Here is a 16,668-nt window from a genome sequence, read left to right on the forward strand (position 1 = left end):
ATATAAGTTTCAATTAAATTTAAAATCAATTCAGTTCCAAAAATATTCACATATTTTAAGAGCAATTCTTACCACACATCCTTCAGCCTGTTTGCAAGAACATGTTGGGCTAACAAGCATTTCTAACTGACTTCTTATTTTTTCATCATCTTCTAGAACTTGTGTGAACTTTTTCATGAAATCTTGAGCTTTTCCTGGATCAGGAAGGTTTCCTTTAAACAAGCAAAAGGAATCACTATTTATTCTAATAAGTATCAGTATTAATTACACAAGTTTGAAATGTCACATCAAGAAACTTTCTATGTGTGTTTAAGTACACGGGGAGGGGGGGGGCCGGGGGGGCAGGGGAACCGCAAAACATCTTAACACATGCAGGCGTATCTATGAGGACACCAATTTCTAAAAATTTGTATACCCACACACCTCCCCTGACTATTGCTTTCTCCTCCCTTCACACTCATTTTCCAGTAAGTCTACTTGTTCCTATTAATAATATTATCAGCTGAAGTTGACCTCAGAATGCAAAACCCATACTCCACAGAAAAAGATACTCAGTAAATAGATCACCTGATATGACAAGTTTGAAAAACACCAAAAAGGGTATTTTTTGCTAAATTACTCGCTAACCATAAGCTTTACAACAGCTTGCAACATTTAAAAAAAAAATTTTCAATGATATATTTTTTAAACTAAATATTAATTTTATATTCTAACAGGACAATTTATTGGCAAAGTGTTAGTATACTTTAAGATGTTTCATGGTTTTGGAACAGTAGGTGTTAAGCAAAGTTGGCACAGAAAATGGTAAAAGACTACAGGATAGTTAGTTCAAAACAAGTTCTTCTAAGTACTTGTTTTGCTGTGTTGATTTTTTTTTTAAATACAACCCAGATCTAAAAGAATCAGAAAAATTACAAATAGATCAACTTTTATATTATAAAGAAAAGGAAAAAAGGTTTTCGAACAAGGCCAACCAGGCAGCAAGATTCAGTTTTTCCTCCACATTTTTTCAAAAATGTACATAGCCTTAAGCAGTATCTTTTTCTGCCAGAACAGTTTGCTTTTTTTAAAAAAAGGTTGATTTAAAAACAAAATTTCAGAATTGCAAATCAAGCTTTTCTTCTTCATACTGGTTTTAATGCTATTGGCATGGTGGGCTGGGGAGAACAAGCAGCATTGCTTTGGGGTTAGTGGTTTTTTCTTTGCCATGAGTACAGGTTATATAGAAGTTCTTCAGTTTCCAAAGTGCCTTCCTGCTACTGAAACCCAAACTCCTCTGCATTCTCCCAACAGAACTTACAATACCAACATCTCAAAGACAGGTAAGTCAGTAGGTAGTATAGTGGGTTAGTTAACATCAGTTAATATATAAAACTTATAACAAATAAGCTTATCTCAAATGATTTTTAAAGCAAGAAAGCAATATATTTCAACTGTAGTTTTTAGTGTAAATACTTCAACTGACTTACTTGTTATAACCATCACTTTTGAGAATATAGCTTTACTGCTGGCATCTGTCTGCAAGTCACAAAAGAAAAATGTATTAAGTAAAAATTTTACATTATATATTTCCACTTGAATACTGAGTGAGCAAAATTCCGTAATGCATTATCAACAAGTCAGCACCCATCATTTTGCTAACACATCGGTGTGTTAGAAATCAAAACCACCACTGCAAAGTTAATGCTAGATAGTTACAGGAAGTAAAAGGAAGACCATGCCTATAGTAACTGTAGCACATATGCTTATGTAAAATACTTTTATTACTTTTCAGTTACTATATAACTTATAAACAGCACAGATGGGTTATTTCTGTAACTGTTTTCCATCTAAAGCCTCTTTGTTTTTAAATATAAAATAAACAGTAAGCATTAAATTCACTTTATCTTCTTGATCAGATATTGATTCTGAGTAGTGTTGGCAGTAGTTCCCACCTTATTGTAAAGAATGGAGGAAGTCAATAATATGGCAATCGCTACTCCTGTTCAGCTGAACAGGGAAGGCAGAGGATAGCAGTGTAATTGTGAAAGTAATAATCAGGGACCATGACAACAACAAAAAAAAGAAAACGTAACTGCATTTCAGGATATCTGTGAAGCTTAGATTTCAGTGAAACCATTGCTGATATAAAATCGTCCAACAGCTCCTTACAAGCAAAGTAAGTTACTCAAAAAAGGCTTTTATCTCATTTATTTTCCTCTTGTCAGTAATTCTTCCGGTACAAGATTTCAAATTCCACATACAAAGTCCACCTTAAGAGTTAGTTCTTAAGAGTAAATGGAAGAGGAAAAAAGAATACCACAAATTTCACAGCCAGATAAAACTACATAGTAAGTACATTTTCTTTATAAAAATATATTTCTAACAAATAAGTAATGTTTCTACAACATACCACCTGCTACTGAAGGGAGACAAACTAGTTTCCAAGACACTTTTCCCCCACTTTTAGCTGTAATCCACAGTATTCTACAGACTAGGAAGTTTTACAGAATTACAGTGAAGTTTCAAATATTAAGGAATTATCAGTAAAAATGATAAAGGGAATCCTTAACTGTACAGTGAAGATAACACCCTAATAATCTTCAGAAAAGTCTTCTAAGGTGGACACAAAAAAAAAAGAAAAAAAAAAAGAAATTTTTCACTGCTGTCATAAGTGTTGTTAAACAACTCTGAAATCTTCCTAAGTAAAATTAAAATTGGAATCTGAAAGAAAATTCAAGCTTACAGCAATACTATCAAAAGCATATAGACCCACCAGCTTCCAAACCATAAAGGAAGCTGCTCTTTTGCCAACTGACTTCTGACAGATCAACCTTGGTGACACAAGTTATGAAGTCTACAAAACTTCAGAAATGCATGCAAATAGTATCAATTATGGCCTACAACTACCAAATTATATTCTTCTGAGAAAAGATTTAAGTAAGACACAACCACACTTCATGAGCTTTCACTGAGGAGTATTTAAATTTAAGAAGAACAGTGTTTAGCCACCACCATTGCTAAAACTGTCTTTTACAGAACTCCTTTTATAACAGACAAAATTGGTAGTAGACAAGCCTAAAAATTACAAACAAGAAAATGTCAAATCAACTCAGAAGGCTCATCTTGGCAAGAAGAGTTCTTTTTCTTCTAAAGTACTTAACATGAGGCAAATGAACACCTGCAGTGGGCTTTTTCATCAGGTTCATACCAGGAAAGAACCACTAAGAGACAGTGTTGCAAGACACTAACATTTTCGTATGAAAGTCTTAGAACTATTATGGAGCAGATAGAAAAAACTTCAAGACAGAGGTCAAAGTCTTGTTCAGGCACATCTAATTTCTTTGCATTTTATTAATGAAATCTGCATATAGATCTCAAAGTTCAAATAAGCCATATCAGCTTTGGAGATAAAAATACAATTTATTACAATAACCTTGGCTAACACATGGAAGTGTCTATTTCCAGGAGGAATATCCTTCAACTTTTCAGAGTAAATTTCTGTTCTGCAGTTGACTTGGAACTATTAAAGAAAATAGGATTATTTTTGAGTTCTAACATATCTGCACAGGTTTTTTGTCATTAAAAAAAGGAAATTAATTAGCCAATTTATGGAAAATCTGGCAGTGTTTGAGAATAGTGGCAACCTCAGAAAGATCGGAGTATAACAAAAATATAGCATGAGATTAAGACAAGCAATGTTTTTAAGTGAACATTTCTCTGTATTGTGACATGGACACCTGGCACATAATTCCAGCCATTAAGTATTTCTGCAGAACTTTCTGTCACTTTTTAGCATTGGAAGAATGCTGTCATTTTCAGGGCTTTTGGCTGTCACAGCTGAACAGGCATGTTCTGACAAGAAATGAAAAAAACCAGAAATTAGATCTGGCCTACAGGATTCAGATAACATTCTCAACAAATACAGCATCTCCATATTCGCACCTCTTGCAACTCAAAAGAAAAATATCAAAACTGTACTGTGGAGTTTCTTTGGTTCTGACTGGTTCAGTCTTCTAATACTGGCTAAGTCTTCAAGTACTGGCTAAAGCTCCCATTAAAACAGACCTTAAGTTGAGCAAACTACTAATCATTCAGCCAAACAAACCTGAGTCAGAAGTATTCTTTTAACTTCTAGTAGTATAACTCCACTGAATAATGACAGATTGAAGAAGATGAAGAAACATTCCTTTTTAGAAGATCTACTGTGGCACTTTATCTACATTATCTTTCATTCATGATATGGAAGCATCAGAACAGCTGCGTATTTGCAGCAAATGAAGCTCAGACTAATACAGACAAACCAGCATTCACCCACTTTTCCACATGCGAACAGGCAAGTTTATATATTTCATTTAACTGTATACCATTGCTGTAGGAAAAAACAAGAAGAGCTGTGATTTATGCTTTTGCTCTTCAGAGAAGTAACTCATCTTAAAGGAAAGTTTGATGTCCATTCTGTCTCAGATTAGGAGAAATTATAATCAACAGAAATGGAAATTTTCTTAACACAGCTTCAGTCTCCTCAGTAGTGCTTACACTGGGGAAAGCCTGAAGAGGAAAAAAGGAGAAAGCTTGAAGAGTTTTACTAAACAGCGAAAAGGTTTTCTAAGAGGAGACAAATAGTGGACTGGAAAGTTCAAAGATTTATAATCACAGAATCATGTAGGTTGGAAGCAACAACTGTAGGTCACCTGGTTGAACTGCCTACTCCAAGCATGGCCAACTTGGATCAGGTTTTGCTCCAGGCCTCATCTAGTTGCATTTTAAATATTTACAAGGATGAAGATTTCACAGCCTCTCTAGGCTACCCATTGCCATAGTTGATCACCTTTACTGCAATTTTTTCCTTACTACCTAATCAAGATTTCCTTGTGGCAACTTCTGTACACTGCTTCTTGTCTTATCCCCTGTTCATCTCAAAGCTCTCACAATGTCTACACTTGCCACAGGGACAACACCTACAGGAGAAAAATCAACAACTAAGCTATCATGACTAAGTGGAGAAATTCAACCAAGGTGAAAAAGCACATATGATAACACCCTGGTATATTCTAAAAGGTTACTAGTTCATTTCAGTTTTGTTTCCTGAAAGAAAACAAAGTTCTTACAACTCTGAATGACTAATGGGTATTTGTCTCAAAATTATTACTGCCTTGGACTGTACACCCCTTCAGTTCTACTCCAATTATGAAAACGCACTCTTATCTCAAACACAATTAATCATATGAATTAATTATCAATTTGGGAAAAAAATAAAACAAACAAAAAAGCCAACATACAAGGAGCATCACAGAGAAAAAAGTTTTGGTAAAAATAGCTAAGCCTCTGCATTGGGCATAACAGGCAGGGTTTGGAGTAGCAAAGCACTGCTGGGGTGACCTGTGCAGGAGGAAGTCATGGACTCCTGGTCAAAGCCACTTCTACCCAGCGCTGCAACCAACAAACCGACCCACCACGCATCGAAACTTCAGCCAGTCAGAGGAGCCTATGGTGCCTCTGAGAAAACATATTTAAGAAAGGGTGGTAGCTGCTAGGGGCAACAAGAGATATGCCAGGGCAGGAAGGACAGCAGAGCAGGAGGAGAGAGATGCTGAAGGGAAAGAAGAGACACCTGAGCAGAGGCAGGAGAGATGCCAGGGTAAGAGACCCTGGAGCGGGGGCGGACAGGAGGCACTGGACAAAGTACAACTCTAAAGGGACTGCGGCCGGTGGACGAACCCCCGCTGCAGCAGTGGGTAAGAAACAAGGAGCAGCAAAAGGAAACGAACCACCATGCCCTGACCCCCATCTCCTGTGCTGCCATCGCCTCACCGAAGGGACTGAGCATAGCGTGCGGCAAGGGGCCTGGGGGACCCTGAAGCAGAGAAGAGAGGTGTCTGAAGGGGAGCCAAAGAGTGTTTCTTTAAGTGTTTATTTCTTTGCTTTTATTTCTCAATACCAGAATCAATAATAAAAAGTTTATGTTAATTGACAATAAACTAAATTAAGTAAAATTCCCTGACTCTAAACTGTTTTGTCGACAGCATCTCAGATCACAAGCCCCTAAATTCTTCCATGCAGTCCTGTTACTCAAAAGAAAAGTGTAGAGAATCAGTACTTAATAGAAAGATATGATGAAAGCCACATGGATAAATGCAAACATGTCAACAGCATATACTGTTTTGAATGTGATGTTTATGCTGGCATTTATCAAAAGCTACATGTTTAATTCCAGATCATATTTGATATTTTACAATTGAGAAAGAACTTTCATTACATGTCCCTGCAAACAAAAGGAAAAGTTAAAATTTCATTTTCAACTGAAATGCAGAAAATATCAAGAAACTAACTCAGGTTTTAAATGCATAAGTGTGTTTAAATTACACCAAAGAATATAAAACAGTACATGAAAAATATTTCAATACAGTCACTGAAATGCAATGAAGTACTGTTGTACTAGCAGTTACTGCACTTAGAGTTTAATACAACACTACAGCATGACTTAAATCCACTAAGTCAAATTTATGAATTTCACTGCAATCAGGACTGAAACAGCAAGGGATGCATTTTGATTTGCTAAGTCTTTTTCTGTCTGCAAGACAGTAGCATTTCCAAGCAGATACAATAAATAATGCAACCACACTTGTAAAAATGCAGTTACCCACTCTTCCTGTTCAGGTAATTCCAGCAAATGGATAATTCAGTCATAAAACTTCATTAAATTTACTGTGGTATATGAGTATATATGCATATAGAAAGTAAAAATCACACACACGTATATAAATACGACCATGGCAACACTTTCTACTATATAGCATTTCTGTTAAAAAAGCACCAGATTAAGCTTTTGGCATTAAAGTCAAGTTCTAATCACATTCTAAATTGCATCCAGAATTTCATCTTATGATTTTTTTCCCCCCAAATATGAGTATGCACATACGTATAACTAAAACAAATCCAAATTTTACTTTATGAGAATATTCTAAATGCTCAATGTTTTTCTTTCTGAGCAAATCTGTAAAAAAAGAATTAAATTGTAGTCTGATATCTCCAATACAACATTTAAGAAGTTTCCAAGAGGGAAGAGAAACAAGTAACCTGTTGGGATAAAAATATTCAGATATCTTGAATGTTACTAATTATACCCAAGATAAGAAGTCAGGGTGTATAGGTACTTTTTGTTAATTACTCAATTTGACAGTCAAAAATAATATGCTGGGTTTTGCCCTCTTTCAAGAGCCAGAACAATCCTGGCAAGATGCAACTCAAACACTGGGAGCAAATATTTTAGTATCAAATGACTGGCAAAAATCTTTTTAAAATTTCTAAAACACCCCTACCTCTTCACTTTTACTGACAATATGTATACACATTTCCTACTGCAAGGGTAGTCTAAGGGAATACCAGTTAACTTTCACAATATTTTCTATCTGTCATTAAAAATAAGCTTGAGATAGTCAAACAAATGGAATTAAAAATAGCTTATTCTTTTAAGTAAAACTGCATATTCACTGTGGGATAAAGGTAAATTGAACTCACTTTGGGTTGTTTTATTAAGTCAACTAAATCCTTAACTTGATGTCGTAGCAGATTTTGACATTTCCACATTTCATTCAATGCTCTAAAAAAAAAAAAAAAAGCTGTCAAAGTCATCTAATTAATAAGTAACACAACTGTCCAATAAGAGCCTTTAAATTCTTTTCAGCTTCAGACTCAGTAATGTGCTTTGCTCACACATAAAATTTCATTGCTGTGTGAGCAAAGGCTAAATGGTTCCTAATGGCTTGATATGGAAAATTTAATTGGTCATATTAGATTGCAACAAAGTGAGATTTTGAAACAAGTTTCATTTCAGATGCTTAACTACACTGCCTTTAAAAGAAGTAGGAAGTAACTGATGTCTAGCCCATAAAGAACTCATTTGTACAAGCCTGAAATCACTCTTCTAAAAACATTCCAAGAAGCAGGCTAAAGCAGATGTTTAAGATTTTTATCATCAAAACAATGTTTTTCTTGCACACAGAAAGCAGCTACTAGATTAATAAATTGTGAATGTGGACATTATTAGACTTGTAAGAGACACATTAGAGATATTTGATAAAAATTGAAAATTAGCACACTTTCCAGAAAAAATAAGCCATATAAAAAAAAAAAAGCACAGCTTCATTTGAAAAACTTCCAGAATCCACAAGTAAAAAGTCAGCTCTATATAACTAAATGAAGATACTATTCTTTAAAATGAGTAATTCTGCATATGAAAACTAGAATTCAGAAGTTATTTGTTGCCTGAAATAACAAGGACAGAAAAGAAGCCATTCTGCATTTTTGTTTAGCCTATACTAAAAATTACTAGAACAGTAACTTTTTATTTTTAATATACTATTCTTAATTTTAGTTTGTTACAGTTGTAAGATCTTTAGGCAGGTAATACAAGAAATGCAGGGGATTCAAACAACAGTTTCTGGAGTATTTGAAGGCTTTGGGGTTATTTTAAGCCATTCTTTTATATAAAAAGCTTTTTCTATATTCAATTTTCAAGTGACTGAGTACTACCAAATGAAAAACAAAGTAAAACTAACTAAAAACAGTCAAACTGTGAACATTACAGCAGCAAAACTGTTATTAGTCAAATGCATGCGTATCTATGCATTTTAAGCTGGAGACAGCACGTAACATATTAAGGAAAATGCATATTGAAGGAGGAAAGACAAACAAGTAACTCCTTCCCACTCTTAAATCATCCTGGCTGCTAAAACAAGGAGTATATTAATTGAGAAGTTGTGAGATAAGATCTAGGGCTAGTCAACGCTACTATCTATGCTATCTCTTTTCAGACATAAAAGGACTGACATGCACTCAAGCTTTTTGCCAGATCTTTGAGAGTACTTTTTTTTAGCTGTTTATGGTTAAAAGGTACCACACCTTGTTAGAAAACACCTTATTAGTTTTGGGTTGATGTCCCCCCTCCCCACAATCCCACTTGAAAAATAGATACTATTGCTACCTTCTATTTTCTAATAGTTTGCAAACTACTTTTGTCCACTGGCTTAGGCTACTCATAACAATTTAGAACTAATTTCGGTAATAATTATATTAAAGATTATTTTGCAAGAAGTGAAAATAGCACATACTTCACAGCATTTGAATCCAGTGTTGCATAAAGGTAATATAAACATTTCATTCGTTCATTTGTTTCCAAGTTGTGAGGGACCATATATTGAGCAAAGATACGTTCAACAAGTAATCTGAAAGACATGATTAAGAAACTTAAACTGTAAAGCAAGAAAGTGGTCTTGAATTGCTAAAACATTCATTCAAAAATTCTCAGACCTATCTAGAGATCAGTTATTGCATATAAAGATGGGGTTATTCAAAATCCTAAAGGTCAAGTTCTTTAACTTCCAATATAACTCAGTATAAACTAAACAATAATATATTATTACAGAAGATAGAATGTTAATGTTAGCACTAGAACATTTAAGAGATGACATTATCAAAATCAGATGTATTAATCTAGATAGGAACCAAAGGGTTTTAGAGAAGGATGCCTCTTAATTATCAGCCCAAAGAGATGTTATCAGTGAATATCGTTACAGGGCAGTACTGGGGTAAATTCATTAACTGACCCAAATTCATGGGCCTAAAATAAAAAAAGAAATATCATGTCGATTATATCACATGTTATCACGAAGCCCAGAAGGAGAATTCAGATACTAGGTCAGAAGGAGCTGACTTCCCTCCACCCCTCCCCGGCCCCTTCCCCAAGGGCTGAGTTTATCCCATTTCTTTTGCTTCCACAATAAAAACGCAGGTACATTCACAGGCAAATTATTAAAAGCTTCTGCTATAACATGGAAGGTCCTTATTTGGATACAGGAGAAGAGAAAGGTTTGGGTCTGTCAGTTACCTAGGAAAGACTGAGAAGAAAAAACAAAATGAAGACTAAACCCATGTTGCAATCTTAAATACCAAGGCCCACGACTTCTGCAAATTGAGGTCAACGTTAACAGAACAGAGTAAATAGGTAGAAAAAAAGCCTCATGCATGTTTAGGCTAAAAATGAGAAGAAAATCCTTACACACAATTGGACGGGGTGGTCAAAAACCAAACCCAGCTAGTTTAAAAAGATCCCAAAGTTTAAGAAAAATGTGAGTGGGTGAGATTGGATCTGAAAATCCAGACAGTTCTGTCCACTTCCATGGTACCATGAAATAATTGCTTATTTTGGAGATGACCGTTGGAGATGACTGAGGCTGCAAGTTTTTGAAAGCATTTGTATGGGTTTGCAATGCCATTTGTATCTGATCATGCTGTGAAGGCCAAAGGCTCATTTCCAAAGCCAACAAGACCGCCTTGATTAGTCAAGGAGGACTAGTTCCCAATCTAGTTTCTCATGTACAACTATCTATTTTTCAATACGAACAACCATATACAAGTCTATAGCTAGTATGACAGAGGCACCACTTTTACAACAAATCCAGGACAAGGCTCTAATTCATGGCTATTATCATACAGAAAAACTAACCTTCTGCAGAGTGAGATGCCTTAACCGTCGTCACTACATGTACTAGACTTATCTTTAAAAGATACAGGAACAACATGCAAATCTAAAGCAAGTTCGTTAAAGCAATTTTACTTATTGAATTTTAACATAAAAATTAGCAAGCTACTGAAATGTAAACAAAAGCCTCCTTTACAGAAGCAGTGGTGAAGTACAGCTAAAAATTTTGAAATATTCCAACCTCTCTCACCCTTTAGAATCACTTTTAGCCTTTTTTTTTTAAAAAAAAAAAAAGTAGACAAAACCAACACAGGACAACATTGGCTGCAGTTGTACAAGACTGCACACTGGATCAAAACATACAGGATTATCAAGTCTCCTCCTTCTTGTCAGCACTTAAGCACAAAAGAAAAAAATCTGCATAGTTAGTTACTACACTTATCCACAGAATCACCTAGCTTTCATGACTGACTTACCGGTCATCAATACTGTTTTGATAATATATATGCAGAAGTTTATCTTTGATCCATGATATCTGTTTTGCAGCTTCTTTTCCTGCTTCTGATTGTAATGAATATTTCTTGTATATCTGTGCAAGTCCCATCATAGCTTCCTTCCTCACTCTCCACTTGAGAAAAAGAAATAGTACCCAGTTTAACCATTCAAAACTCAAAACTGAAAAGACTATAGAATTTCCTGGTAGGTATTTCTCCACCAAAATAAAACAGTTTAATTTACAAAAAAAGTTAAATTCAAAGTGCAACACTTTCTCATTAGTACATACATCACGTCTATTATGCTAAACCTTTCAACATCAGTAACTACTATGCAAGTATGTCTCTTGAATTTAGAATTGCTACAAATTTAAGCCAACACCCTTTCTCACAGATCTATACTGAATACTTGCGATTGTATTACAGGTGCAACAGGGGAAAGCATGTCACCAAATGAAAAAAAAAAAAAAATCAGGTGACAATGTTAATTTTAAAAGTTTGCCATCAACACGCTTGTTTACCATGCTTTAACATAAGCAGCAAACCTCAAATTTTACCAAATAATGAAACAGCTAAAGTAAATTTCAAGATTTTTAATTTCAAGATATTCAAATTTTAAAGCTACTACACTGTTTTGCAGTCTTCCAATGATCTAATTAAAAGCAGGTAAACTATCTACCTCTGACGGTGGAACATTTTCCATCAGTAATCTACAATATGTTTTGAAACCTACTTGCAAAACCTCTTATGAAAACTGTTAGAATGTTTTACAACAGTCTCATTTTACTTAAAAATTTTACTAAAACTAGACAACTGGAGCAATATTGTTGTGCTTCAGCCTTTTTTTTTTTTTTTTTTTTTAAAATCATACCATCTTAAACAAAAATACAGCACAATGAAAAATGTGGCATTCCAGTCAGGGGCAAGAGATGCCTCATTAAACAGAATGCTTCAAAATTTTTTGCATTATATTGGTTTTCATTAGTAATTTTAAAATTAGTTCAGCATTTCTTAGAAGCGTTGCTTTTTAAAAAGCTGTATTACAGTCTAGAAATACAATGCAGAGCCATTATTGGTACTAATTATGTCTTACCCGCTTATCCAGTGTTCGTTCTCTGACAAAATTAAGCAGGTGATCATTGACAAGCAAAAGATCTTTTTTAGCAGCAGTAACTATGGATACTATAACATCATGCCTTATGGCCTCTTCAGGATCATGTGACCTTACTTTAAGATATTCTGGAAAAAAATAGAATAAGTATTTCATTGTAAGTATACAACTTCAGCTGCTTTTCTTTCTCTAGACAGTACTCAACTGACAGAAGCAGAAAACATGATTTTCTACTGTTTTGAGCATCAACAGTAAGAAATGAATAGTTTTCTCTATGATTAACTGGAATGTCAGTAAAACTTTTTAGTTGCTTAGAATATAAAATATTTATATTTCTGGCATTATGGAAATAAGAGTTACGGGGCTACATTTTTATTCTTATTATTTTGTACAACAGTTAGGCTATGTCTACATTAGCAACTATTATAGCCCAACAGAATTGAATCTGTAGAGCAGAACAGACACTGCTGAGAACTTGATATCCACACTATACATGTTTTAAAGTCTTACTTCAGGCTAGAGGCTACTCTCTTCCTGCAGACTCCATCCCTTTTGGCTGCTGGAGCACATTAGTTGCACTCCTGACCACAACTTCTGTATTATCCACAAGGAATCTAGTTCACATGCTCCAGGAATACTCCACAGTGTGAGCCATGTAAGCATTGTAAGCAGGGACAAATCAAGAGACATACTTCAAAAGCATGCTCTTTGACCAAGCTATAATGCTTATTTAGACACATTCAAGTTTATTCAACGTAAAATAATTTTCCTAGATTATTTTGGCCCATTGCTACTTATTTGGTACTATCAATAATCTTATACTATCGACACTTTAAGATTTCTGCTTATAAGTGTCAAACATGTTAGCTACCTATTGTCATTTCAGAAAGCTGACAAAAAATAAAATGGCAAAGTTCATTTATCTTTTTAGAAGTATGTATTTTAGGTTAATTTAGAAGCACAAACAGGTAGGAAAATGCATACAAAAGTTAAGATCACTGTACACAGCATACATCAGTGAAACATTGAGAACATTAAGAAAACATTGAAAATTCAAAGTTTACTCTAAATTAAATAACCAGAGGTTACTGTTTTCTTATTACTGTTCAATGACCAGTGAAAATTGTCATGTCTTATCTGAAATATTGGCCATTAACATTTCTGGTAATCATCACAAGTGTCAAAAGAGTACGTCAAGAAATAAAGCTTTGCACTTATGGAGGTTATGAAATTTGAAATCCAAATAAAACCTTTTAAAAAAACAGGTTTGTTCCACAGGAAAACATAATAAACTAAAACAAACGAAGAACAATGCCATTGCACAAAACAATTCTGGTCTCAAACACAAGTGAGTCAGAGAAATTTTTCAGCAATTTGACTTTGATAAGCTCTGTGGGGAGAGAGAGGAGGGGCAAGCAAAATTACATTTCCCAGAGGATACCATTAGAGGGGGCACAAAGCCTTTCTGCAATGTCAAAAAGAAATAAAAACCACCCTTGAAAATACAATTCTGATAATCAAAGAAGAAATATCTTTACCATTCCATTAAGGAAAGGTCCAGAAATTGTACTTTTTTTTTAACCTGGCTTAACAATACCAATAACTAAGGGATGATTCTAGCCTGCCTGTATTTGTGTCTAACTTGACAAATGCTCAGCAAGCACGAGTGCAATCCCATGCACTTAAGAGTCCTTTAAATTCCCTCCTTAGAGCAAGTGGGCAAACATATTATCTCCAAAGAATTACAAGAAGTAGGAGTTTATTGATCAGGGGAAAATACAGTCTCCATATACACTTTGGGGGGGAATAAAAACCAACAAACCAAACCATTCTCTTTAATTACACTTTTTTCATTAAGATACTGGGAGCAACAAATACTAAATGCTTCTATCTATGCCAGCTGCCTTCTTCCTACAGAGGTCTTGAATTACAGTCTGTGTTTGATTGGAAGGAGCAGGAACCAATGGCTGTGGTCACAGTTATGAGGACTGTTTTCATGTTTAGACAGTGGTTGCATAATATTTACACATTTCAGCTTTGTGGAACTGAAGTCTCTGCTCCACACCCTAATTAATAAATGCCATGACCATTAGGTTAGCCAGGTTGTCTTTGCCTGATCCCATGGTGCTTAATTTCAACAGCAGTTGGGAATGCAACTACTGTAAGAGAGGGAGAGTGATCTCTTTGGTTAAGGCATTCTTTATGTACAATCCCCTCAGCCTGAGAAGCAGCACTGAAGGCAGGGACTCTGACTTAGCACTCCGACCTCAATTACATCCTCTACAACATCTGACAATGTACTTAGGATGACAACTAACCTTCCTGACTTTTCTAGGAGACCTAAAATTGTATTTTAGTGTTATAATACATCTGGTACCTGTTAAGTCTTTTGCTAGGTCGGGATGGTTCATAAGGCAGTGACTTGCAAATTTCACACATTCAAGACGAATAGGTACATGGATATCATTAAACCTATTTAGAAACAAGACAATGCATTACAACAACAACAAAAATATCACTTCTACCAAAGCAATTAGTTTATTTCTACACAATCTCAAATACCTCTGAAAACATTTGTGTGCTTCCCATGCACAGATACATGCATAAAACATCTCTGATTTTATAGCATTAAGTAGACCATCTTCAGCTTAAGAAAAAATTCCTGTACTCATTTATTAATTCATATTCTGAACATGAAGAGGAATATCCTCTCCTGGTACACACGAAAAACTCTTGGGCAGACAACAACTATTTATTAGAAAGATGTCTGACATATTTTAACTATCTTTTCTGTAATGCTCCACATATTTAACCACGAACCATGTATCAGCAACTAAAAGTTTTACAAGACTGAGATATGCACCCCCTCTTTAAACTGTATGATAGACAGCAAACAAATGGGCATCTAGCCTAGTAAAAATTTCTTCTGAGATGGATCACTTCAACTTCTGTAACATTTCCTTTCAAAAGACTGAATTAGGTTTGATGCTTGAAAACTAGTATTTTCTTGTGTTTAATTTTCATATAAGTAATTTTATAATAAAACTAGTGATGTAATGAGAGTTACAAACAACTATTTTGAAAAATTAGATGCCTTTTCAAGCTATCCTCAAAATGCTTGGTTTTAAACAAATTAAAAATTGAATTTTAGAACATTATTGCTTTTGAAATGCTTATTTCTCAAATAAAGAGGTTTTAAGGAATAACTGTTTTAGTAAAAATCAGGTATGTTTTCAAAATCAAGAGATTTTAAGAAAGGTTCCTTTAAAAACACAGCTATTATAACTTAGTTAAAAATCCTTGAAAAAAGTAAATACATTTATGTGATTCGTAACTTGTTGAAAACAGTAATTATGAGCAACAGATTGTATGAACAACAGATTGCACGTATTCACATTGCTTCACATTAAACACAATGAAGCATTTTCCTTGGGGCTCAAATTAGATCTGGTATTTTTTGATGACATGTTAAATTTTTAAATATTTTTTAATTTCTTAAGAAGTTTCTTAAAATTTTTTAATGACATCTTAAGTTTCTCCTGACTACAAGCTCCAGCTATATTTTCTATCTCAAACTGGCAGAATATTTCAAAAACAAAAGACTAAGTGTGTTTGCAGTATTGTAAATACTGCATACCTCTTTTAAGGCACTCCTACCATCAAAAAAGTTGAAACCAGTATACAAATACTATACATAAAAGCCCCAAAACCAGTTCTAATATCATCTGATACCACACAAATGTCATTTGATGCTGTTTTAGAATTAATCTATCACTGAATAGTTTCACTTGTGAAGAAATTAAAATAAACTATTCCTTTTTCTTGATAATGGCAATAAAGACAGTTGCAAAAAAAAAAAACCTAAAAAGGGATAATTTCTAATTGTTCACTCTGCAGAATCACAGATGCAGAAGATGTATGTAAAATAATCTCTTTAGCATTATCTGTCAGATTTCAGATAAAGCAGCAAGAGCGTACTCACACTTAGCTGTGTCATTTAAAAAAAAAAAAAAAAAGTTGAATTATAACATTCATTGAATGTTTTTCCCCTCCTAGGAAGGGAACTAAACCAGCATATACCTCCCCAGGTAGCATTGCCAAAGTGGTTTATTTTGAGATGCCAACTCCGAATCCTTCGCCCCAAACATTTTTGCTAGAAGTTTTACAACCTGCAGGCGTTCTTCATTGTCATTGCTCTGGAAAATGAACATAATTTTATTTTTTAAATTTAAAAAAAAGAACCAAAACAAACCAACAAAAAAAACCAGAGTTCTGTTTTGTACAGCTTTTACACCAATGCACTTATACACCTCCAGAAATATAATAATACAGGTTAATAGACTTTTCTTGTATACAAAAGACAAAAAACCTTCAGTATTATTGGGAAAAGACAAAATAATAAAGGCAGTGAAAACAAAACAATGTAGAGAAAAACCAATGTGAACAAAGCCTGGTGAAAAATGCACAGATACATACATCTTTTTTAACCCTCCTTTAGATCCTGTTAGGAAATCTGATAGGTGCCTGCATAAGCTTACACAAATTCAAGCACAATACAAAACTCACAAAGCTCATTCTACATTTGTCTGTACATAAAGGTG

At 34.4% G+C, this 16,668-nt stretch overlaps 1 protein-coding gene across 1 annotated transcript in view; it reads right to left on the reverse strand.

Annotated features, from left to right (window-relative positions):
- Nucleotides 1-16,668, reverse strand: part of PDS5B (PDS5 cohesin associated factor B) — a 116,887-nt gene that overhangs the window by 48,357 nt on the left and 51,862 nt on the right. Inside the window, exons 9-16 of the mRNA XM_075490785.1 lie at nucleotides 16,148-16,263; nucleotides 14,445-14,539; nucleotides 12,050-12,195; nucleotides 10,939-11,090; nucleotides 9,093-9,206; nucleotides 7,501-7,582; nucleotides 1,470-1,518; nucleotides 73-212 (exon numbers count right to left, since the gene is read on the reverse strand). Of these exons, the coding sequence (XP_075346900.1) occupies nucleotides 73-212; nucleotides 1,470-1,518; nucleotides 7,501-7,582; nucleotides 9,093-9,206; nucleotides 10,939-11,090; nucleotides 12,050-12,195; nucleotides 14,445-14,539; nucleotides 16,148-16,263 (894 nt within the window). The remainder of the gene's footprint in view (nucleotides 1-72; nucleotides 213-1,469; nucleotides 1,519-7,500; nucleotides 7,583-9,092; nucleotides 9,207-10,938; nucleotides 11,091-12,049; nucleotides 12,196-14,444; nucleotides 14,540-16,147; nucleotides 16,264-16,668) is intronic.

This window comes from Mycteria americana, chromosome 1 (assembly GCF_035582795.1).
Source record: "Mycteria americana isolate JAX WOST 10 ecotype Jacksonville Zoo and Gardens chromosome 1, USCA_MyAme_1.0, whole genome shotgun sequence".
Lineage (NCBI taxonomy): Eukaryota > Metazoa > Chordata > Aves > Ciconiiformes > Ciconiidae > Mycteria > Mycteria americana.